General features: G+C 33.4%; 1 protein-coding gene across 5 annotated transcripts in view; it reads left to right on the top strand.

Annotated features, from left to right (window-relative positions):
• The window catches only part of ABHD18 (abhydrolase domain containing 18), a 42,657-nt gene extending 17,404 nt beyond the window's left edge, over positions 1-25,253 (top strand). For 3 of the 5 annotated variants that reach the window (XM_032592901.1, XM_030313097.1, XM_030313101.1), the window contains 10 exons: positions 3,069-3,169; positions 7,465-7,543; positions 7,648-7,732; positions 9,536-9,563; positions 14,817-14,955; positions 17,003-17,092; positions 17,751-17,852; positions 21,363-21,741; positions 22,448-22,610; positions 24,120-25,253. In XM_032592901.1, coding sequence (XP_032448792.1) covers positions 3,069-3,169; positions 7,465-7,543; positions 7,648-7,732; positions 9,536-9,563; positions 14,817-14,955; positions 17,003-17,092; positions 17,751-17,852; positions 21,363-21,741; positions 22,448-22,610; positions 24,120-24,171 — 1,218 coding nt within the window. In that variant the 3' untranslated portion in view covers positions 24,172-25,253. Of the gene's footprint in view, positions 1-3,068; positions 3,170-7,464; positions 7,544-7,647; positions 7,733-9,470; positions 9,564-14,811; positions 14,956-17,002; positions 17,093-17,750; positions 17,853-21,362; positions 21,742-22,447; positions 22,611-24,119 lie in introns of those variants that run through there. The other 2 variants (XM_030313102.1, XM_030313103.1) reach the window with 2 other exon arrangements.
• The last annotated feature ends 1,311 nt before the right edge of the window (positions 25,254-26,564 follow it).

Here is a 26,564-nt window from a genome sequence, read left to right as displayed (position 1 = left end):
GTACAAATGCATAGCCTTCATATCTCTCATTGCCCTTCAATCAAAGTAACTCTATTTTCATCTCTTATATGTATTGGATATCCTTAGAGGATTTCATTTTTCAAAACAGTTCCACTGCTAAAAACAAAATTTTATAAATTGGAAATCCCTCATCCATACCATATAGCTATTCTTTCTATAGCTTCTGGATTTAGAACATTTCTCCCTGAAATTTTGCTAAATGTTACTATTTACCTGGTTTTTTTTTTTATTAAAAATCACAGGCTTAAAATAAACAAATTAAAAGCATACCAAGTAAAAAAATCAAAAAGCTAACTTTCTGTCACTTTTCACTGCTTAATTCTATTTGTATCCCAAGGAAAAATTACTGTTAAGATTTGGGGATGCATCCCTTCCTCTTCCCCTATTGTTCCCATTACTGTCTCTTTTGGTTTTTAAAAATTGAGGTAAAATTCACCTGCCATGAAATTCACCTTTTTTAAGGTGTGCAGTTAAGTGTTGTTGTTTTTTATTATTCTTCCTAAGATGTGCAAACATCACCACTATCATTACCTAATTCCAGAACATTTTTATCTCCTCAAAAAGACACTATGTACCCATTAGCTGTTACTTCCTACTTCCCCAGCCTCCCACCTGTTAGCAGCCACTAATCTGCTATCTCAATGGACCTATTCTAAACTTTTCATATAAATGGAATCATATAATATGAGGTCTTTGTGTCTGGCTTATTTCACTTAGCAAATTTTCTTGGTTCATCCATGTTATGTAACATTACCTTCTTTTTTATTGCTAAATAATATTCCATTGTATAGATATGTGACATTTTGTTTATCCATTTATCAGCTAATGAACATATGGATTGTTTCTGCTCTTTGACTATTATCAATAAGGCTGTGAACATTCATGTTCAAGTGATTTTGTGTATATATGTTTTGAATTTTTTTGATATTAATCTAATAGTGGAATTTCTGGGTCATATGGTAATTCTGTGCTTAACTTTTTGACGAACTAAAACTGTTTTCCAAAGTGCACCATTTTACTTTTCCCACCAGTAGTGTATAATAGTTCCAATTTGTCCACATTCACACTATTTGTATTAAATAGCCATCCTAGTGGGTGTGAAGTATTTTATTGTGGTTTTCAATATGCCTTTCCCTTATAACTGTGATGTTGAGCATCTTTTCATGTGCTTAGTGGACATTTGTATATCTTCTTTGGAGACATCTATGAAATCATTGCCTATTTTTATCCGGGTTATTCATCTTTTTATTGTTGAGTTATAGCTGGTTTAATTTTTAAGTCTATATTACTTATGGTTCTAAATTGCTTTTTTTTCTTACCAAGTTGCCATTTGTCCCAACACTATTTGTGGGATTATTACTCCCTTTGACATTAATCTGTGCTGCCTCCTTTATCAAATAATTTATTATTCTAAATCATATAAATTCATATTGTATACATCAGGTCTCCTTACCATTTTCAAAAAATGCAGTGCAGTCATAATTAAAATACTCAATTTAGAACTAAAGTCTATAAAATGATCTTAAAATTATTTTGGGAAGGATCATGAAAGTACAATCAAATCAGGAACACCTAAAAAAGAAGAGTGATAAGGAAAACCTACTTCAGTCATTTGTCAATAGATATTATAAAGCTGCAGCATGATCAAACAGCATGATATTGGTATAAATGAAAGGTAGGCTAATAAGCATTATCTACATACAATAGCCAGATTATGGAGACAGCCCAAGTGGCCATCACCTGATGAATGGATGAAGATGATGTGGTGTGTCTGTATATATATATATATATATATATATATATATATATACATATATATACATATACATACACACACACACACACACACACACACACACACACAATGGAATATTACTCAACCACAAAAAAAGAATGAAATCTTGCCATTTGCAATGACGTGGATGGAGTTAGTATTAAGCTCAGTGAAAAAAATACTGTGTGATTTCACTCATATGTGGAATTTAAGAAACAAATGAACCAAAGGGGAAAAAAGAGAGAGAGGGAGGCAAACCAAGAAACAGACTCTTAACTATAGAAAACAAATTGATGGCTACCAGAGGGGAGGCAGATGGAGGAATGGGTTAAACAGGTGATGGGGATTAACAAGGGCACTTGCTGTGATGTGCAATGGGTATTTGATGTTAAGTGATGAACCACTAAATTCTACATCTGAAACTAATATTGCACTGTATGTTAACTAGCTAGAATTTAAACAAAAACTTGGAAGCCAAAAACCAAAAAAAACCTTTTAAACGAGTGGGGGGAAAAAGATAGACTTATAAAACCCAATAAAGGATTGAAAATAATGTTATAACTTATTAAAACTTACTTTATGATAAAGTAGCATTTTAAGTCACATGCAAAACAAAATGTGGATTATTTAATAAGACATTACTGGCTAGAATTTTTGTTTTAAAATAAGATGGTTATATATGGTATCCACAGATAAAATTTTTTGTTTACAATTTTAATGAAAATATGTGGTGCTTTACTGTTAATTTAATTTTGATTACTGACCTGATAAAGATTTTTTATTTATAAAAAATAACTGATGAAGGGAAAGTTTAGGTGTCAGACATTAGCAAATGCCTTTGCTATAAATATAAATATACATTTCTCCTTATTTAATGTTTACATGACTCATTGTCTCAATGGATTGCTTAAACATTAAGTCAACCCTTATTTGATTGCGGTAAATTATTTTTACAGTTTCTTTGTAAATTGTTCTTATGTTTATTTTGATATTTTTGAATTCTTCCAACTAGTATTTTATTGACTTATTTCATGCTTTTGTACAAATGCAGTTTATTTATAGTTTACTTTTCCAACTAGCCTGTAGTAAAGGATGTAAAAGGAAAAGAAATGTGTATGAGGAGCCATGCCTTCAGAAAACTGACTGGGGCAAAAGAATACATGGTAGTCAGTGAAAAAATTTTTAATTGAATGGAACTTTTTTTATATTAAAACATGCATGATAGACCTTAGTCTATATGTATGTATACATTTTGGTCTTGCTTTTCTTTTAGATTGAAGAGCAGTCAGACTGTAAGATCCTAGATGGACACTTTGTTTCTCCCATGGCCCACTATGTGCCTGATATAATGCCAATTGAATCTGTTATTGCAAGGTAAGAATTTTTATTCAGAAAGTTTAAAGTAGTAAGTTATTTTTTACTTACAATTATAATATCAATGGCATACTATTTTTAATTGGTTAGCATTAATTGCAATAATTATTTAGCATTGCTCCCGGTAAATGTGGGGTGAAGCAGAATAAAACTATAGAAAAGAGACTGTTATAAGTAAGATAATTTATATAAGCCTAATGGAACCACAAAGATAAAACCTATTAGATAAACAAAAGACAAAGAGAAAGAAATCTAAGCATTCCACTACAGAAAATCATCGAATCACAAAGAGACAAAAAGAAGAAAGGAACAAAAGAATAATAAAATAATAAAAAGAATAACACAACAGCCAGAAAACAATAAACAAAATGGCAATAATAAATTTATAACGGTCAATAATCACTTTAAATGTAAACCAACTAAATTCTCTAATCAAAAGACTTAGACTGGCTGAATGGATTGAAAAAAAAGAAAAAAAAGGACTCAAGTATGTGCTGCCTATAAAAGACTCACTTCCAGGGCACCTGGCTGGCTCAGTTGGAAGATCATTCAACTCTTGATCTCAGGGTCGTGAGTTCGAGCCCCACATTGAGTGTAAAGATTACTTAAATAAATAAATAAGCTTTAAAAGAAAACTGTTTAAGAAAAAAAGATTCACTTCAGATGAAGGACATAGATAGACTGAAAGTAAAGGGATGGAAAAAGATATTCCATGCAAATTAAAGTCAAAAGAAAATAAAGGTAGCTATATTATATCATACAAAAAAGACAAAGATTGGAGGGGCACCTGGGTGGCTCAGTCAGTTAAGCATCTGACTTTGGTTCAGGTCATGATCTAATGTAATGGTTCATGAGTTTGAGCCCTGAATCGAGCTGTCTGCTGTCAGCACAGAGCCTGCTTCAGATTCTCTGTCCCCCCCTCTCTCTGCCCCTCCCTCCCTCTTTCTCAAAAATAAACATTAAAAACAAATATTGGATAAGGGGTAAAGAAGGTCATTATATAATGATAAAGGGATCAGTCTAACAAGAGGATATAACATTTGTAAATATTTATGTACCCAATATAGGAGCTAAATATATATTTAAAAAAATTAACAAACTTGAAGGCAGCAATAGAATAATAGTAGGGAGCTTTAATACCTGACTTGCAGCAATGGATAGATGATCCAGACAGAAAATCAGTAAGAAAACATTGGACTCAAACTACCCATTAGATCAAGTGGACTTAACCTAGATATTCACAAAATATTATATCCAACAGCATCTGAACACACATTCTTTTAAAATACACAGGGCGGGGCACCTGGGTGGCTCAGTCAGTTAAGCATCCTACTTTGCCTCAGGTTGTGATCTCACAGTTCATGAGTTTGAGCCCCACATCGGGCTCTATGCTAACAGCTCAGAGCCTGGAGCCTACTTCGGCTCCCTCTCTCTCTGCTTCTCCCCCACTTGTACTCTGTCTCTCTCTCAAGAAAATAAACATTAAAATTTTTTTTTTTTAAATTAAAAATAGAACTACCATATATGATCCAGCAACTCCACTTCTGGGTATATATTTGAGGGAAACAAGAACATTGATTTGAGAAAATATCTGCACCCCCGTGTTCATTGCAGCATTATTTACAATAGCCAAGACATGGATCCAACCTAAATGTCCATCAGTGGATGAAAGGATAAGGAAGTGGTATATAAAAGGAGTGCAGTATTATTCAGACATAAGAAAGAAGGAAATTCTCCAGGGACACGTGCATGGCTCAGTTGGTTGAACGGTTAAGTGTCTGACTCTTGATTTTGGCTCAGGTCATGATCTCGTGGTTGGTGGGATTGAGCCCCATGTTGGGCTCTGCACTGATAGCACAGAGCCTTCTTGGGATTCTTTCTCTCCCTCTCCCTCTCTCTACCCCTCCATCCTCTCTTTTCAAAGTAAATTAAATAACAACAGCAACAAAAAAGGAAATTCTCCCATTTGCAACTACATGGACCTTGAGAACATTATGCTAAGTGAAATAAGTCAGACAAGGACAGATACCATATGTTCTCACTTACATGTGGAATCTAAAACAATGATGACAACAACTTGGAACTCAGAGATACAAAGAACAGACTGGTAGTTGCCAGAGTTGGGAGTGGGGGCTGGGTGAATTGGGTGAAAGCGGTCAAAAGGTACAAACTTTGTTATAAAATAAGTCTTGAGGATATAATGTACAGCATGATGACTGTAGTTAATACTGTATTGTATATTTGAAAATTGCTAAGACAGTAGATCTTAAAAGTTCTTATCACAAGAAAAAGGATTTTTGTAGCTATGTGTGGTAATGGATGCTAACTATTGTGATGATCATTTCACAATACATACATATATCAAATCATTAAATTATATACCTGAAACTAATAATATATGCCAATTATCTCAGTATTTAAAAAGAGATTTTGGAAGCTGAAAGTGGGAAGCCATTAAGATCTATATAGATACTTTCCCTACCTCCCTTTCCTGTATGTTTCCTGGTCTCTTATCCCTGCTTTATGACCCATGCCATTTCTCTGTGGGTAGTTTATCTTTCTCTGCTTCTCATGCAGTGACAAAAAATAGCTACCACAGCTCCACAGAGCCTTCATGTTGAAAGCTCAACAGAATCTAGAGTCTGTCCTAATTACAGACTACCAAAAGAACCAATCTTTACTGCCCTAATTTGTACTACCCCAGGCCCAATCAACTGTAGCTGAGGAGCTCACATGAACTCTACCTATTCATCACGGGGCACTGGAAAATACTCTTGTGAGAAGGTACTGTAATATGAGCAGACAGACTAATTAGTGAGCCTCTATTAGATGAGTGGTCAGTTATTACTGTAATAAAATATTCTTATTAATTTAAAGCTATTCTCCAATAATGAAGTCTCTACATGGAATGCTATGAAACAGAAGGAAAAAAATAATAGCAGAGATGTCCAGCATTTCACAGAAAGCATTTTTAAATGTTTTTATTTACCCCAAATCATCAAAATATCAAGAAGCAGGACAGTTCTGAGAATGCAAAATGAAGCAGAGTTGTTAACATTGGCAGTTTTGATGAAGAGATTAAAAATTAAGAGTTAGTTCCCATGAGCACAAAACAGAAAGAACCACTGAACCCTCCTAAATGTACTTGTGTGTATTCTCTATTCAACAATTTATTGATAATAGATAACTAGTGATATTGTCCCCTGCACAAACAAAATAAGCTCAAAATTGAGGTTTATGTTGCCTGAGAATGCAGCTACCTAAGGTGAAACCTTGAGTTGACAGAATGCAGTATTATACTAGATAATAATTCTAAAATATCAATTGCTAAGGAAATTAAAAAGGCAAGTAAACCAGTTTAGGAAGATAAAGTTCTGAAGATGAATGGTGGTGATTGTTGCATGACAATGTAAATATGCTTTTTAAAAAAATTTTTTTGAGTTTATTAATTTTGAGAGTGAGTGGGGGCGGGCAGAGAAAGAGGATGACAGAGAGAGAATCCCAAGTAGGCTTCATGCTGGCAGTGCAGAGCCTGATGTGGGACTCAAGCCCACGAACCATGAGATCATGACTTCAGCCAAAACCAAGAGTCGGAAGCTTAACTGAGCCACCCAGGTGTCACCCCAACAATGTAAATGTACTTAATGCTGCTCAACTGTGCAACTTAAATATAGTTAAAATGGTAAATTTTATGTTACGTGTATTTTACCACAATTAAAGTAAAAGTCCTATAGGGAAAAAACATTAAATGAAAAGCAAATTACTACAATAAGATAATGACATATAGGGAAAACTGTTTTTTGTTTTTTGTTTTTTGTTTTTTGGCATCTGGCATGGATTGCTTTTTCTCCAAGTTGGAAAACAAAAGAGATAACATAAAGTATTTTACTGATACATCAACAGATTGTATAACCAAGCATTATTCCTGCAAGGAGAAAAAGCAGAGCTATGTAGAGAGTTGTTGTTTCTAAGACTTACTCATATATATTGATGTCTCAACAAAATAAGAATATTTCATTATGCATTTATAAAGTGATACTGAATAAGGTAAAAATGATTACAATGAATTCTGTGTTTATATTGTACTGCATATTTTAATATCCTAATACAATATCCTAATATAGCAAATTTATAATATCTTATTTGCCTTTATGCAAACATGAATTATTCATCATAATTTGAATGTCAAAATTCTGAATGATCTCTTCTCCCAAATAATTTAATTATTTACAAATTGAAAGTTTGTATTGAAAACTTCTAAAGAGAATTCTATTTATGTGTTTTATTTTAAATAGGTTCCAACTTATTGTTCCTAAGGAGTGGAACAGCAAATATAAACCTGTATGCATTCATCTTGCTGGAACAGGAGATCATGTAAGACTTTCTATGATGCCTTAATCCCTAATTTGTTAACATACTCTTTGTAACACAGATGTGGTTATTACATTCTTTAAGTATGTCATCTTTTCTTTCCTTAGCATTACTGGAGACGACGAACACTAATGGCTCGTCCTATGATTAAAGAAGCCCGAATGGCTTCTTTGTTGCTAGAAAACCCTTATTATATCCTTTTGTGATATCTAGAAATCTTTTCTCTTATTTATAGATTTAGTCTTCAAAAAGAATGATAGATAGTAACCAGCTTTTCTAAACCAGTTAAATTTAGTGTCAGTTCAGAAAATATTTAAGAAGCAAGAATGAAAAGAAGTGAAAAATTATTTCATGCCTTTAAACAACCAATGTTAAGGATTGTGCTTCCACTGTGTAATGAAGATAAATTGTACTTTTTTCTTATAAAACTTATGCTGGATTTTAATATTATTAAGTCAAATGTTTGCTATTAAGGAAACCTTCATGTTTTAAATTCATTTACATTTAAGTCATCAGTTGAGGTTTAGAACAGTTCTTAACTTGACTTTCAAGATGACGTCAGACTATTCCCAGAAGAAGAAACGAAACTGATGCACAGATATAAAGAAATGTTCGGGGCACCTGGGTGGCTCAGTTGGTTAAGCATCTGACTCTTGGTTTCCGCTCAGGTCATGATCTCACGGTTCATGAGTTCAAGCCCCACATAGGTCTCTGTGCCGACAGCGCAGAGCCTGCAGAGCCTGCTTGGGATTCTCTCTCCCCTCTCTTTCTGTTCCTACCCCATTCATGTACTCTCTCTTTCTCTCTCAAAAATAAATAAACTGTAAAAAAAAAATTTTTTTTAATTTAAAAGAAATGTTCAACGTTGCTGGTAATAAGAGAAATGTAAAGTTAAAGCAACATTACCAAAGATTTAAAAAATAAAACCCAGTAGTTGTGAGGCTATTGTAAAAAAAAAAAAAAAAAAAAAAGGCACTCTTATTACTAATGGCTGTGAAAATTGGTTTAATCCTTGGGGAAAGCATTTCTACTGTATGTATCAGGAGCATTAAAAAATCTTATGTCCCTTGACAGTGATTTTGATTCTTGGAAATTTCTTCTAAGGATAAAATACAAAGAAAAGAGAAAGTTGATTGAAAAGAGATTTATATAGTTTTATTTATAATAGTAAAGCATTAGAAATAGCTTAAATGTCTCACAATAGAAAAATGGTTGAGTAATTTGTGGTTCATAATATTAGAATATTATGCAATTGGTTATGTATATTGCTCTACCATTTACTACCTGTATGACCTTGGACCTGTTGTTTAACCTTTTAGTACCTCAGATTTTTCATTGGTAAATGGGAATAATCTCTTAGATTATTCAGAGTATTAACTAGTTAATACTGTCTAGAACAGTGCCTGGTAAATGACATTCAGTAAATTTTAATGGTTAGTTATTGTTAAAAAGTTTACAGTAATATATGAAAAGTATAATGCAAAAATAGGATACAAAACTCTGGTGTGACATATATAGGCAGAAAACCTAAAAACAGAAAATCCATTAAAAACTGTGTGTAAGGAAAAAATACTGGACGTACACCAAAATATTAATATGGTTGTCTGTACGTGAAGTAGTTTTTCTTCTAATATACTTTTCTGTATTTTCTAGATTTTATATAGTCAACATATAAATGAAAAAAAAAACAACCTTAATTTTAAAATTAAGTTGAAGATTGCACAGCCCTTTGGATATACTAAACACATTAAATTGTGCACTTAAAATGGGTGAATTATGTGGTATGCAATATCAATAAAGCTGTTTTAAAAAAGAAAAAAAAAATCACATTGAAAATCCTGAGAACTCCTCAACAGCCTATTTGAGATAATTAGAAAATAGTTATTTCAGTAATAAATTGTGTTCAAATGTAACTATTTTGCTTAGGTAAATATGTTTTGAGACACAAACTGTATTTAATTATTTTAAAATTTTCTCTTTGACCCACATTCTTAAATGGCTGCAGGAAACCCAAGGACCAAATGTAAGTATACATTACCTTCGTTTTTGTAATCTTTATGCCAAATTTTCAGTGGTATTAAAATTTTTGTTAGTCTTTGGTTAATCATTTCTAAGTTTAACATGTAAATGTTATTTGGGGAAAAGTTCTGTTATAAAACTGTAGTAGGCATGTTGAGTTAAATTTTTATCTTAAGCTTTTTGCACTTAAAATGTTTGATAAAGAAATAAATAAGAAATTTTAGGGGTGCCTGGGTGGCTCAATCATTTGAGCATCCGACTTTGGCTCAGGTCATGATCTCACAGTTTGTGGGTTCAAGCCCCACATGGGGCTCTGTGCTGACAGCTCAGAGCCTGGATCCTGCTTCAGATTCTGTGTCTCCCTCTCTCTCTGCCCCTCCCCTGCTCACACTCTGTCTCTCTCTTCTCTCTCAAAAATAAATATTAAAAAAAATTTTTTTTTTAATTTTAGGGGCACCTGAGTGGCTTATTTGGTTAAGTGTCCTACTTTTGATTTCAGCTTAGGTCATGATCTCATGGTTTGTGGTTTCAAGCCCTGTCTTGGGCTCCATGCTGGTGGTGCAGAGCCTGCTTGGGATTCTCTCTCCCTTTCTCTGTCCTTTCTCCACTCATGCTTGCTCTCTCTCTGTCTCTCAAAATAAACTTAAAATAAAGTTTTTAATAGGCTGATGGAAGATATATTTTATTTATAAAACTGTAACTGAAGAAATGTTAAAACATTTTCCTTCTTAAAGTACATTTACTTACTTCATGAAATTAACACCACTCCTTTTTATTCTTGCAATGTATAGTATAGGTAATCTGAAGATAATCTATTCTTGGTTTTTAGAAATGATGAACTTTGAAGGCAACTTTTTTTGCATTTCCATAAGCTATGTCATGTTTGGTTTTGATTCATTCAGTAAATATTTGATTCAAAACATTGGGAACGTAACAACAAAAAGATAAGGTCCTTACTATCATAGAGCTTATATTCTAGGATGAGAGATAAATAAAAATAAATAAGGTAATTTTGGATATTTATCAATGCCATGAAGAAAATAAAGCAGGGCAACCAAGTAAAGAATAATAGATGTGGGCGCAGGGTTGGAGCAGTGTTAGATCTGAGGACATGATATAATGAGAAGGAGCCACCAAGGTGAAAACCCAGAGGAAGATCAGCCTCAGAGAAGGAAGAATGAAAAACCTAATATAAGCATGGGAGAGTAGTATAAGACAAGGTCAGAAATGTAGGCAAGGGTCAGATTTATGAAGAGCCATGTGCTTTGAATTTTACTATAAGTGCAGTGGGAAACCTTTGGAGGACTTTAAGGAGAGGAATGATCTGATTTGTGTTATTAAAAGCTTATTTTGGCTTAGTCGGGCTAGCGTAGCAACAGAAAAATCAAATAGGAAGCTATAGCAGTAATGCAGGAGAAAAAAAAGTGACTTTAAGGAAGTGGCAGTGGAGATGGAAAGAAGCTCTCATGGGTAATTAGAAGTTGAAATGATAAGACTCATTGATAAATTGGATATTGTTGGTAAGAAATCAAAAGTTCTGACTTGCATGTGTTAAATGTGTGATGTCTGTTAGAACTGCAGGTGGAGAAGTTAAGTAGGGAGTTGGAAAGTCCTGGAGAGGTAGATTTAGAGGTCACATGTTCTATGTGGTCATGACATGGAAGAGATATAGATGAAATTGGGGTGGGTTGGAAGCAAACCTGTATCCTATGAAGGATAGTTTAGAATAAACTTTGTGAAATGTGAAAAATTAATGTCCAAGCTAAGTAGTTCAAGAATTCTTACTCTGGAACCAAGCTCTGTATTCAGAACTAAGTGTGTCATTTTTACTCTGTTCTATTGGTGGTTAAAAACCCAAAAAGAGTTTATTGAGTTATAGTTAGAGGCAGCATGGGTTTAACAGAAAGATGTTGACTTTGGAGTCATAGAGACATAGGTTGCAATTGTAATTTGTCATTTAATAATTGTATTACCTTGGTCTAAGTATCTGTTACCTCATTTATAAGGTGGGAATACTCTATAATTTCTTCCACACAGAATTGTTGTGAGAATCATGTCTATAAAATATCCTATCATGTATCATAAACCCAAGAAATATAATAATACACCAGTATATTTATTTTTCTCAAATAATTCATTGTAAGAGATGGTTTGCAATTTAAATAGTAAATTTATTTTTATCTCTCTTTTTAAAAGCCATCTTATGCTTGTTTTCATCAAAAGTGTGAGACTCGGTCCACTGTTATAAATAAATAACCACTGTCCCAGAACCCTACATTAGTAACTTCTATTAAAAGAGCAAACTTGGGGCGCCTGGGTGGCGCAGTTAAGCGTCCGACTTCAGCCAGGTCACGATCTCGCGGTCCGTGAGTTCAAGCCCCGCGTCGGGCTCTGGGCTGATGGCTCGGAGCCTGGAGCCTGCTTCCGATTCTGTGTCTCCCTCTCTCTCTGCCCCTCCCCCGTTCATGCTCTGTCTCTCTCTGTCCCAAAAATAAATAAACGTTGAAAAAAAAAAATTTAAAAAAAAAAAAAAAAAGAGCAAACTGAAGTGAGTTTGATAATTCAGACTTCCGTACGAGGCCAAAATACATAATCAGGGGAATTACGTGATCATCAATAGAAAATTGGAATGAGAATAAGAAACAAATGTAATGATACATGGGCTGTTTTATGAGGAAGCACATCTATGATCTATTTTGACAGAGGATAGCATAGTTTCCATAAAGAGAAATTCTGACTTAGAGCTCTGAGGAGATGTGGTAGGACAGTGGACATAAGCTCTTTGGGGGCCAGAAATGTGTTTTTCACAACTTGGCATTCCTACGGCTGCTAGTTCTTTGTGCATAATTACCCTACATAGACATACAGTAAACAACCATTGATAAAATGAATTTTGTACACCTCGACAAGGTTTCATCCAGTGGCCAATCATGTATGTCTTTATATGAACTAAAATTTGAAAACAGATTCTAACTTGGACACTTCAATAATAAGATAGTATTCTTTTTTACCACTAAATAGGCATACCTTGGAGATATTTCACCAGCTGCATTAGCCCCTAACAAGAGAGTCAACCCCTCCTTTGAAGCTGGCCATTGTCATCTCTTCTCTAGCTATGAAAGTCCTAGATGGCATCTTCTTCCAACAGAATGCTGTTTTTCAACATTGAAAATCTGTTGCTTATTTGTAGCTGCCTTTGTTAGTTATCTTCACTAGATCTTCTGGATAACTTACTGCAGCTTCCATATCAGTAGTTGCTGCTTTACCTTCTTGCACTTTTATGTTATAGAGATGGCCTCCTTCCTTAAACCTCATGAACTAACTTCTAGCTTCAGACTGTTCTTCTGCATCTTCTTCACCTCTCTCAGCCTTCATAGAATTGAAGAGAGGTAGGGCTTTTCTCTGTAATAGGCTTTGGCTTAAGGCAATGTTGTGGCTGGTTTGATTTCTATCCAGACCAGTCTTCTCCAAAATTGAAAACCGTTTTGCTTTCTATTTTGTGTGGTCGCTGGAGTAGCACTTTTAATTTCCTTCAAGAACTTTTACTTTGCATTCACAACTTGGCTAACTGTTTGCTGCAAGAGGCCTAGCTTTTGGCCTATCTCCGCTTTTGACATCCCTTCCTCACTAAGCTTGATCATTTTTAGCTTTTGACTTAAAGTGAGAAATGTGTGACTCCTCTTTTTACTTGAACACAGAGGCCATTGTAGGGTTATCAACTGGCCTACTTTCAAGATTTTTATATCTTAGGGAACAGGAAGGTGGGAGAGAGGTAGAGAGGTGGAGAACAGCTGGTCAGTGGAGCTGTCAGAACACACATAACATTTATCCATTAAATTTGCCATCTTATATGCGCGCAGTTCCATGGTGCCCCAGAACAATTACAACAGTAACATCACAGATCACCATAACAAATACAATGAAAAGGTTTCTCGATAATATGAAAATTATTAAATTGTGACAGAGACATGAAGTTAGCAAATGCTTTTGGAAAAGTAGCATCCGTAGACTTAATCGATACAGGGTTGCCATAAACCTTCAATTTGTTCTTTTTTTAATATTCATTTATTTATGTACACGTGCGTGTACAAGTGGGGTGGGAACAGAGATAGATGGAAAGAGAGAATCTCAGGGCTCACACAGGGCTCAATCTCACAAAGTGTGAGATCATGACCTGAGCTGAAATCAGGAGTCGGACACTTAACTGACTAAGGCACCCAGGCACCCCATAAACCTTCAATTTGTAAGAAATGCAGTGCAATCCAAAGTGCAATAAGATGAAGTATGCCTATATAAGAATGGTTTGGAATCTAAAAAGATTTAAATGCTTCTAATAAGGAAATGTACTTACATGTAAAATTAGTTTCTAAAGACAGAAAATTCTAGTTGAATTGGTTTTGTTCTTATTTTAGAGAGAGCAGGGGAGAGGGTGAGAGAGAGAATCCCAAGTAGGCTCCGCACTTGGAGTGGATCCTACCACCCTGGTATCATGACCTGAGCCAAAATCAAGAGTGACACACAACTGACTTAGCCCTCCAGACAGCCCTATTTAAGTTAATAAAAAAACATGTATTTTTATGAAAAATTACTTTTTCAACCAACTTTTAATTATTAAAAGTAAAGCATAGGGTATATAGTCAATATTTTAGTAACATTTATATAGTGACATATGGTGATTGCAGTTGCCATGGTGAGCATTGAGTAATGTATAAAACTGTCAAATCACCATGTTATACAGCCGAAACTGATATAACATTGTATGTTAATTACACTACTATTTAAAAAATAAAAAATTTTCCAGTTGGTTAGATTCATAAATTGTGTATTTTTTGAAAATAAGCAACATATTTAAGATTTTGGTAATACATGAGCCTCGTATTAGGTTAAGTTCTTTTACATTGCTTTTAAAATTTTTATGCTTTAAGTTCTATTATAATAATTTACCCCTGTGTAAATTCATACAGGACAACCACGAATATTTTTTAACCGTTTGTTTAAGTGCTATCAAATAAATATATTTCCTGGGCTTCAAAGTAGTTAATTGAATTTCAATAAAGAGCAGATATAACTTTTAAAAAAAATAAGTATTAGCTGATTAATATGTAGAATAATGTTAGCACTCTTAATTCCATCAGTTTGTTCCATTAGCTATCTGGTCCTTTAAAAGAAAAACATGAAGTCTGGCTGCCTGTTGTAATTTTGCATATATTAAAATGTAAATACATAAATAATTTTCTCTTTTGTCTTGTGAGGCTAGAAGGTCCAGCCTAAAAAACGTGTCTGACCTTTTTGTGATGGGAGGAGCTCTTGTTTTAGAATCTGCAGCTCTCTTGCACTGGCTAGAGAGAGAGGGTTATGGACCTCTAGGAATGACCGGAATATCCATGGGAGGACATGTAAGCCTTTTAATTTCAACTGATACTTAATTGTGATTATGTTTGTAAGATCTAGAGAATGTAGTTATTTTAAAAATTTACTTAAGATGTAGAATTAATTTTAGTCTTGGCAAAAGCAGGAACAGGTTTTAAATTTTTCCCATTATAATGATTTTTTTTTGTATGATTTATATAGACAGTGATTGTACTTCATAGTCATAGCTCAGGTATTGAATTTAATATTGTATTAAAAGTTAATTTTTATAAAATTTAACTTTTCACATCTCAAATATAAGTGACTTACTTTGCTGTTAAATTGGTGAAGATAGCAAATGTAGAAAATACTTTTCATTTATCTCTTATTGCTGCCCCCAGTGATAAAGAGGTACCTGTTATACCTTTGTCTTCTAGAATATACTGAAACAGCCTCCTAATTGGTTTCTCTTTCTCTAGTCTTTTCTTTCTTAGTTTTTCTCCACACCATAACTAGAGTGATTTTCCTAAATCTCATCTCTGCTGTCTCCTGCTTAAAACCTGCCAAAGGCTTGCTATTCCAGTGGGCTTTAGATATGCTGGGTGCTAGCATTCTCCTAGTGCCTTCTCATGCCTTTTCACCTAACCAAATAACAGTTTGCCCTTCTGGTTCCAGTCTAGAGCTTACTTCCTATGAGAAGTTCCTCCACTCCCAGCCTAAACCCTAGACTGTACTTCATCTCTTATTAGTACTTATTTCACTGCATTGTGATTACTTGTTTAGCAGTTTTTCTCCATGAAGCAGTTGGTTCAGTAAGGGCTATTGATATGCTCTAATTGTTTCCTGAACATATTAGTCACTCCATACATTTTAAAAGAAACAACAACAAAATGTATATAGTTATCTGTAAGTAATTTGAATTATAAAATTAAGTTTAAAAACTGACTAAAATTCAAAAATATTATTAGTGAAATTGAAGGGTGGAAAATTATTTCTTTTCCCTACCTAGTAATGTTTGCATTGTTATGACCTAGATTAGGATCTTAGAACTTTCACCTGAACTACTGCCTATACTGATTGGTTTCCTACCCCAGATCTTACTCTTTCTAATCAATCTTATGAAGTGCTATCATTTTAGCTTCCTTGAATCACTTCTTTGACATTGCCACTCTTTTGTTCAGGCCTCTTTATTAATTTCCCATTATATACAGAGCAAAAGGGACTTCTCATCTGTTGCTATTCAGTCTTTCTAGCCTACCTATCTCCCTCACCCCATTCACCATATATGCCCTATTGACTAGCCAAAGTAAGTTATATTGGCTGTTTTCCTAGCAGACTTTGCACTTTTTCACCATCTTGCCTTTGATCATGTTGTCTTCTTTATATAGAAGACAAGACCCTATCTTTCATTTCCCCTAAAGGACAGCCATTTCATGAAGCCTTCTCTGATTCCCCAGCCAAAAAATAACTTTTCCTTTCTCTAAACACACACATTACATTATATAAGTTATATAATTTGCTTTGTAGTTCACCAGCCTTTTTACAGTCAGCCTCAAAGGTCTGAGATTTTATAGTTGTGATTTTGTTGTCACTGAGCAGGTCACTTAAGTACGGAGTGTGATTAGCCTCCTGCCTAGCGTCTACATTTCAGCATGTTTGCTCTATATTTACCCAGTAGAAAGTAGTTCTCTGTGGAAGGTCTTGAGATTACTTAAAATTTTCCAATGTACTTTATTACTTTCTAAGGGAGAAGTTATATGTTGTTGTTGAATTTATGATTTGGAGTTTCACAAGGTTGCTAGACATTCTCATGAGTATTTAGAGATTTTTTAAGATTTTATTTTTAAGTAATCTCTTTACCCAATGTGGAGCTCACACTTACAACCCTGAGATCAAGAGTCGCATGCTCTACCAACTGAGCCAGCCAGGCACTCCAAGTAGTTAGAGATTTTGTGTTCATGTCTTATCTTACCAATTACTACTTTCTTCATAGTAAATGAAGTCTTACCAGACTACTTTCTTCATAGTAAATAGTTTTCATTTTAATGAATAGAAATTTAAACAGAAGCTCTTTGACTGTTAAACATATTTCAGATGGCTTCCTTAGCAGTATCCAACTGGCCTAAGCCCATGCCATTGATCCCATGCCTGTCTTGGTCCACAGCATCTGGAGTCTTCACTACGGTAATTTAATTGCAATTAATACTTAAATAGCTATATGTAATGAAAGGTAATTGTTTTGGGGGTTCCTAAAACCCCCTCCAGGTTTGGTGGTTCTCTAGAAGAAATCACAGGACATACCACCTAGTATTACTCACAACTAAGACTTATTACATCAAAAGGATACAATACAGAATTAGCAAAGGGAAAAGGCACATGAGGCAAAGTCCAGAGGAAATCAAGCACAACCTTCCACTGGAAGCTCACAGGCTGTGTTTAATTCCTCTAGCAATGCGTTATGACACTATGTACAAAATGTCCATCAGTGAAGGTTGATTGAGCCTGAGAGTCCAGGGTTTTTATCAGGGATCAATCACTTAGGCAGTCTCTGCCTCATGTACCAAAACTCCAGAGGGAAAGTATGTGTTCAGCAGAAACTACACTCTTTGTCACAATGACTTTATCATTTATCACTTTATCATTTAGATATATATTGGGGCAAAGAACTGTTTATTAGTCCAGTTCCCAGACTCTAATCAAGGGCCAACATTGCAAGTAGAGCTTTCTAAAGATAGGAAATCTCAAGCCTGCTATGTTTACTGTTTTCTGCACATTAATAATAAAATTATTGGACAAAATGCTTGATAGTGTGGTTTGATCTTAATTTAGTTTGTTATTTCAGGGTGTGCTAAGTAAATCGATTAATTGGAGGGAGCTGGAAAAGCAGTATTATACACAGACAGTTTATGAAGAAGAAATTATTCACATGCTTGAATATTGTGGAGTAAGTATTTTTAATTTCTGCATAACATTGGAGGGGGGCAAAAGTTGATTGTGTTTCACGTTTTCAATTTTTAAAAAGAATCGCAAGTTTGTTAAAAGGCAGTACTGTTTTTTAGTTTTTAAGATTCTTCATTTTAAAATAAAATATAAATAGGGGCACCTGGGTGGCTCAGTTAAGCCTCTGACTCTTGATTTCAGCTCAGGTCATGATCTCACAGTTGTGACATCAAGCCCCACGTCAGGCTCCGTGCTAACAGCATGGAGCCTGCTTGGGATTCTCTCTCTCCATCTCTCTCTCTGCCCCTCCCCTGCTTGCACTCACTCTCTCTCTCTCTCGAAAATAAATAAACATTTTAAAAATAAATAAAAGAAAATATAGATATAAAAAATCGTGCAAAGTAAATGTATGGCTTACAACATTTATTAAACAGAAAACCTGTTTGTAATAGGTCAAGAATAGAAATTGACCACCCAACACAGAAACCACTCCCATGTGTCCTAATTAAAAAGCTCTTCTCCCCGCACTGCTAATCATTACCCTTATTTTTATAGTAATTACTTCCTTCTGTTTTTAAAATAATTTTATTGTCCAAATATGTATCCTTATACACTACAATTCTTTTTTTTGATGTGCTTTTCTGTGTCTTTTAATCTGTAAGTTCCCTTCCATTCCTTTCCTTTTCCTTATAATTTATCTGTTGAAGAATTTAGACTATTTACCTTTAGAGTTTCTCACCATCTAGATATTTTTTATTGCATTCTCATGGTATAGTTTAGCATGTTCACTCATTCTCTATATTGCCTGAAAGTTGGCAGCTGGGTCTAGAGGCTTGATTAAACTCAGTTTTTATTTCTTTGGTAGGAGTGTCGGAAGCACATAATGTCCGGTTGTCTCTATTTTGTGGTGTAAGCTTCCATTGATGTTTAATGCCTATGTCTATTAGTGGAGGACTGCAAAATGCTTGATATTCTAAATCTGTCATTTCTTTTTTATTTATTAATTTGAACACTTGTATAAAAAGGCACTTATTGGTTACCTGTTATTTGGCTCAGTTCATATATGAAAGGCAGGATAAATGCTTGATATCTTTCCCTTAATTTACTAGTTTTCAAGATAATGAATTGGTTCCCTCTTAGTCTCCTAAGGTGACCAATTCCTTTCATGTTTTTTTTCTTTTTATGAATTTTTAAATTTTATACATTCAGTTTAGAAGTTACCAAGGATCTCAAGAAATCTCAGAAAGAAAAAACATCTATACTATCAATTAGGACTTTTTATTTATGATTACATCACTATAAATCTCACTCTTGTAAAGGAAATCTATCTTGCATAACCTCAAAAGGTATTTACTTGCCTAAGAACTTTGTAACAAAATATCTCTACTTGCTAGTTAGTTCCTTGTGTTCCCCCATACATATAATAAAAAAATGCCTATATTTGAGAACTTATGATAAAACTCAATATGCATCTTTTTAAAGGGATGTCAAAAATTTTGGTTGTCTGAAACAGCAGTGTAGTCTTACCCAGCACTTTTTTTATGTCTCTGACTCTTGGTGGTTGTATACAACTCTTTTTGTCTCAGAACTTGTTCACAGCAATACATATTCAGGGAATGTCAAGATGGCTTCCTTTTTTGTTATAAAAACTGTGTTTTTCTAATCAAAAGCATTTAAAGTTGTTGGTGTACCCCTCTGAGTAATTCTGGGGTGCTTGATCTTACATTTCTCAATGTTTTCAGGTGTACAGTTTTTTGGTCCAGATGACTCTAGTGATTTTTTCTGTTAACCAAGTTTGTTGGATTTTTTCCCTGCCTTCAATCAATTTTTCATTCTTTAATTTTTTAAATAGCTTGTAGGTCATATGTTCAAGCATCAAAAAGTATAAAAAGGCATGTAATGAAACAGTTCCTACCCATACTCCCAATTTGTCTAGGTCCTATCTCCCTCAACAAATAACCCACTATTTATTAATGTTTCAAGGAATTTTTCAAACCAATAGAAATATGACCTTTTTTCTTACCTTTTTTTATGGACTATACACAAATGTTTCCTTTTTCTCTTTTACTGCTGCATGAGACTATATGGATGGACATACCATGATTCATTAACTAGTTCCCTGTTGATGGGTATTAATGTTGTTTCTCATTTTTCACTAGTAACAAACACTGCTGCCATGAATAAATTTCACAAGTGTAAATTCCTAGAAATGTTGTTCCATTTGTAATGTGGTTAGATTTTGTCTAATTCTAGTTGTTTCAATTTTTACTACCAGCAGGAACATGTGTATCTGTTTTCCCATAATTTCACAAATTCAGTGTGTTAGCAAACTTACGGGTTTCATTTTTTTTTTTTTTTTGTCAACCTAATGGTGAAAATTGGTATTGTTTTTACTTAATTTACTTAATTTTAAGTGAAATTGAACATGTTTATAAGTTTAAGGGTAATTTCTATTTCATTTTCTGTGACCTTTATGTGCATATCCTTTGCTCACTTTTTCTATTGTGGTTTTGGACTTTATATTCATTTCTAGCTTTTAATAAATTAAAGCAGTTAGCTCTGTCATATAAGTTGCAAATATATTTTCCCAGGCTGTCATTTTTTTTTCTTTTGACTTTGTCTTTAGTATTTAACAACATTTATTTTTACTTAAATTACATTGTACTTACAAGTCCTTAAAATTAGTACATCCTTTTGAGATTTTAATAGGTAATATTTTTTCCTTGATAATTTTTAATTCTTCTTAGTTCAGCCTAAGAAAGGGATTTGAGGTAGCTGATGTATTACTGCCAGGATACACTCATAAGGCTTTTGGAAGTTCTAAGATTAAGGCAGATCATGAATTTCAAAACTTTGGCAATAAAAACATGATGCAGACTAAATGATACCCTTTATTGTTTAATAGGAAACATTAGGCAATATAGTATAAGTCATTTATCTTAGTCCTCAGATAAATTCTGAAATCTCTTTTTTCTGTGTTATTTTTTAAGTTGTCAAATATATGCAACATAAAATTTACTATTTCAACCATTTTTAAGTTTACAGTTCAATGGTGTTAATAAATGCATTCACATTGTTGTTCAGCCATCACCTCTGTCCATCACCACCATCCATCTCCAGAACTTTTTCATTTTATTGAACTGAAGCTCTGTACCCATTGAACAGTAACTCTTCATTAACCCCTCCTTCCAGCCCTGGCAATCCCCACTCTATTTTCTGTCTCTATAAATTTGACTATTCTAGGTACCTCATAAAACTTAAAATCATACAGTATTTGTTCTTTGTTTCTGGCTTATTCATTTAGTGTAATGTCTTCAAAGTTCATCCATTGTCATACGTATCAGAATTTTGTTCCCTTTTAAGACTAAATGATAATCCATTGTATGTCTATAGCACATTTTGTTTATTTATTCATTGATGGACATTTGTGTTTTCTTTTTCTTTTAAGTTTCTTATTTAAGTTGTTAAATAAAATGTATTTTATACTAAATGATGTCTTCTTTTGTATATTCAGACAGATTCTTTCAAAATGGGACAAGAGTTTGTGAAACGCTTCCCTATTGGTGCAGACAAGCTAACTAACCTTAATCTGGTGTCTAGAACTTTAAATTTAGATATGACAGACCAAGTTGTATCCCAAAAACCTAGTGACTACCATCAATCTAATAAAACATCTATCAGTGCCACATCAGAAGGACTCTTGTTGCAAGATACCTCTAAGATGGAGTGCTTCAATCAAACACTTTCACCCAATAAAAGTAGTTATACAAGCTGTGGCCCTCAGTCATATCACCTACTCAGTAAAGAACAAAGAAGAAACAATCTTCAGAAAGAATCTTTAATATTCATGAAAGGAGTCATGGATGAATGTACTCATGTGGCAAATTTCTCAGGTACCAATTTTATATGAAATGGAGAATGTTTGCTGATGTGTAAATATTTGTGAAATATTTCTAAGGATGCTTTACATTTTAAGGATGTTTACAAAATAATTTCATATTTTCAAGAGTATGTTTATTGTTGGCTCCAAAATGTATTTTACAGGATAAGTTGATTATTTAAATATATCATATTTTATCCATGGAAATCTAAATCCATCTAATTAGGGGTGCCTGGGTGGCTCAGTTGGTTAAGCATCCAGCTCTTGATTTCGGCTCAAGTCATGATCTCACAGTTTGTGCAAGCCCTACGTCGGGCTCTGCGCTGACAGCATGGGGCCTGCTTGGGATTCTCTCTCTCCCTCTCCCTCTCTCTCTCTCTCTGAGTCCCTGCCCTGCTAGTGTGCACTCGTGTGCACTCACTCTCTCCTAAAAAATAAATGAGTAAACTTAAAAAAAAAATCCATCTTAATAGTTAACTAAAAATATATTGGATTTCATACCTTCTTTAGAATGTTCATCTCATTGTATTAGAGATGAATATTATGATATTATGTAATATTATAGTTGACTTTTAACTTAATCAAAAAGTTGTAATTTGACCAACTTGACTTACTGTACTATCAAGTATGTTTTATTTTCTAATATGATAGTATTTATATAAAAATCTTAGAACTTTTTAAAAGTATATATGTTGCATCTTTTAAAATTCCATACCTAGTTCCAGTTGACCCAAGCCTCATTATAGTGGTTCAAGCCAAAGAAGATGCCTACATTCCACGAACAGGAGTTCGAAGTCTACAAGAAATCTGGCCCGGTTGTGAAATCCGGTATCTAGAAGGGGGTCATATTAGTGCTTATCTTTTTAAACAAGGACTCTTCAGGTAAGATGATTGGTCTAATATCTATTTATTTGGTTTCGTAATTTTTTGCCTCAAAAAACTTAGAGGATTGGGTATTTTTATTGTATGTTTTAGTCCACTTTCCTTTTTTTCCTGCCCCACTCAGTTCTCACCTTGTGGTATTCTTACCTATCTCATCCTCTTCTTGTTTCTTCTAAAGAACTGGAGGAGTTGTATGATAGGCATATTTTATTGTGTGTTTTTACACTCTTCAAATATTAATAGCCAGGTATTTTAGGGTATAGGGAGGAACACAGTTTGTAAAACTTGCTTTGGTTCATTATGAGTTTTTCACTCCACTCTTTTCTTCTCTCAAGATGGCATAAGTATCTGTGGAATAATTGAGCAATGTTTTTCCGTAGCAAGTGAATATGGAATCTTAAGTGAGAAGTGAAATATTGGTTTTAATGCTAATAACCTTATATGACTCCAGTATTTATTAGAACTTACAAAAACCTTTGATTCTATATCTCTAGTATTTTACAGCCTTTATTATTTCCACTTCTATTCAGATTTAATGGCAAAAGGTTATCATTGGAATATATTTATCATTAATGGTTAAGTGTATTAGTTCACATAAAGTGCTTAGTACCCTGTGCATGATATGTTTCAAAACTGCCAGCTGCAGGGCTGTCTGGGTGGCTCAGTCAGTTAAGCATCCAACTTCAGCTCAGGTCATGATCTCAACAGTTCATGGGTTCGAGCCCCGCGTCAGGCTCTGTGCTGATAGCTTGGAGCCTGGAGCCTGCTTCGGTTTCTGTGTGTCCCTCTCTCTCTGCCTCTCCCCTGCTCACTCTCTCTCTCTCTCTCTCTCTCTCTCTCTCTCTCAAAAATAAATAAAACCATTAAAAAAACAAAACAAAACTGCCAGCTTTATAGCTATATAATAGAAGAATTGTGTATACTATATGTTTGACATGTTTTAGCTCTTTTTAATCCAAGAAGTAATTTTGTATGTTGTCACTCATTTACTTCAACTTTTAGATGTCACCTTAAATGTCCAATTAAAATACCTTGTGAAAGTACTATAGGAAACTAAGGCTTTTTCTTTTTCTTTTCTTTTTTTTTTTTTTAAGGCTTTTGCTTTTAAGTTCAGTTGCTAGGCACATGTGTTTTTCTGGACAAAAAATACCCTTATCTTAATTTATGAAATAAATTGAATACTACATTATGAAAAGTTTAGTGTAGCCAATTAATTTTCAACAAGTGACTTACATATATACATTATATTTTTCACATACATAGTATATAAATACATAGATATTATATAAGTTTGAATTCATCATCAGTTGAAAGCACATTTGAGGTTTTCTAGTAGTGGTGAAGTTACATGGACCCAAACACCTATCCTCAGATACCTGCCTCTTTCAGACCTATTTGGAGAGGAAGTCAGGTTGCAAGCCACAGGTAATTTTGGAAATAACTAACAATAAAAGTACTGTCTTCCTTTTTTGCTCATTACTTATAGTTCTTCTTTCATATTTAATTTAGACGTGCCATCTATGATGCATTTGAACGCTTCCTCCATAAATATGCTAACTAATTGGATCCCTGTATATAACCAGTATGGCCATCATATTGTTTACAAAAGGAGTTTCATCCTTTGATGATGTGAAGAACAAGCAGACAGCACTAAATAGCTAATTTGTATTAATTTAGTCTGGAACTCATATAAATCAGTCATTAACAATCTTTAAATACATTTAAATAATTTTAAACCAATATTTGGATGAAATAGTGTTGAAATATTTTGTTATTGTTTTGTGGGAATCCCATATACTCAATGTCTAGTCTGTTGTTGCTATTTATGAAAACTTTAACTTTTTAATTGTGAATAATTTATTAATTAAAATAAATTTATTCATTGAAGCCCTATTGGTTTTTAAAGAACTGCTAAATCAAACTAAGTTTGTAATAACATCAGCCTGTATTGTATACCCTTATGTGATAGTTCTACTATTGACTTGACTTGAGAACATGTTTCTTTCTTTTTATGATTCATAGTGAATTTATAATCTTATTTTCAATTTAATCTCTGCCATGGAAATACTTCATGGTGTGTAAAACGCAGTGTTAACTTTGAATTCTAAAAAATTCCTAATGGCGTCATACATAAGTGGTTTTAATAATTAAAACAAATGTGGGAATGCAAATAAGATGCATATGACTTGGCTGTACTTTGAGACTTTGCCAAATACTAGGTTAGAAAACAATGCCAAACCTATTTCCCCTTCTTAAAAAGTGTCAGTTCATCAAAAATGTAAATAATGAAAGACTTACTGCATTACTTGATACTGTGTCTTAACATTTTCTTGTATACCTACTCTGGGTTTCCTAAATATCTAACTTTAGTTAGATACACTTAAACAGCTTTGGCTTTTAATTTCAGAAATTAAAGGCCATATATGAAATTGATTTGTTCCATATGAGTTTATTTTACAGAAAAGTTATAGTAACTACTAACTTTTTTAAGGGGAAGATTATATGGCTAGATTTGGTGCTGTGCTTTCGTTTTATGTTAAGCTTCTCAAGCTAAGATCTAAAATGTTTGAAAAAAGTAGAAAATATTTTTGAGTATTGTATCAAGGTTTGGAATAAATGTACTTGAGTTTTATTTGTTTGAAATCTGTGTTGTCTGTGGATTATTTTAAAATATGTATTCCTAGTGTAGCAAGGATATTTGAATTATAATGTGCCTTCATAGCCTTTTAAAATATTTTGTAACTCTAATGTTCCCATCACCTTAGCTTTTAAAAGCTATTTAAAAGTCACTAATGTGAAGTCATTAATGGTACACAAAATCATAAATTCTGTGAAACTGCTTTGGCATAGGAAACCAAACCAACTTGGTTACAGCCATTTGGTCTTTAGCAATGTTATATCTTCAGATTAGAACCTTTACTTTTAACTGAAAATATAAAATATACTAAAATTTTTAAACAAAATACCCTTTAAAGATAAAGTAAAATTTATTGTTAACTGAATTACAAGGATTTTCTTCATATATAGTGAGGCAATATGATTGAGTGCTTTCTCAACTATGGCTTTAGTAATTTATTACTAAATAAATTTAGAAATTTATTTTTCACCTAAATATTTCTTACTAAGCAGTAATGTACTGTGGTATATAACTTTCTATTGGTAAAAGAATGAAATTTCATTTCATTTTAATTAACTCTTAGGCATAACTAATTTTTCCCAAATGTGAAAGGAGGTATTTTAAAAATTTCATCTCTTAAGCAGATGTTTTAAGAATATATCCATGGAACTTCCTAAATTGATTAATTCAAGGTGCAAAATACCTTATCCTAAAGTTTTTTGTATCCATACATCCCAAAATAGTGACTCAAGCTTCATATATCTGTGTAGAAAACACACACACACACACACACACACACACACACACTGTATAAATATATATATATATTTATACACATACATAAATATATATATTTATACACATACATATATAGACAACATATATATTTTAAAAAGTACAGTCTGCCATTTTGAGAATTGGTATATAAACTACTAGAAATTCATTTAGGCCACAGTTGCAAACTGGCAGTATTGGTATTCAGGCAGCTTGGCCCACAGCTGTTTTATTCAGTGTGCATAATGTTTTAAAATTGTTGTAATTTGAAGTCTTTCAACTGGGCATGCATTCCCTAGTTTGCCACAGCCTATAGACTCCTTATATAAGGCTACTTCACTACTTTGTGTTTCCTACTTAGCCCTGAACACATCTGAGTTTGAGACCCCTGATTTAGATCTATGGTTAGAAATTTCTGAATTTCATGATTTGCTGTTGTAATTACTATTAATTATTTTATCATAGCATTTTAGATTGTTTGTTATGAATGTCATTTTTTAATGTGGTGCTTTCTCTTGGAAAGATTATTAAATTAATACTGTAACTGAAAAAATTTTTAATCA

Source organism: Lynx canadensis, chromosome B1 (assembly GCF_007474595.2).
Source record: "Lynx canadensis isolate LIC74 chromosome B1, mLynCan4.pri.v2, whole genome shotgun sequence".
Classification (NCBI taxonomy): Eukaryota; Metazoa; Chordata; class Mammalia; order Carnivora; family Felidae; genus Lynx; species Lynx canadensis.
Note: the sequence above shows the minus strand (reverse complement) of the source record. Positions and strands in the feature narration are given on the sequence as shown.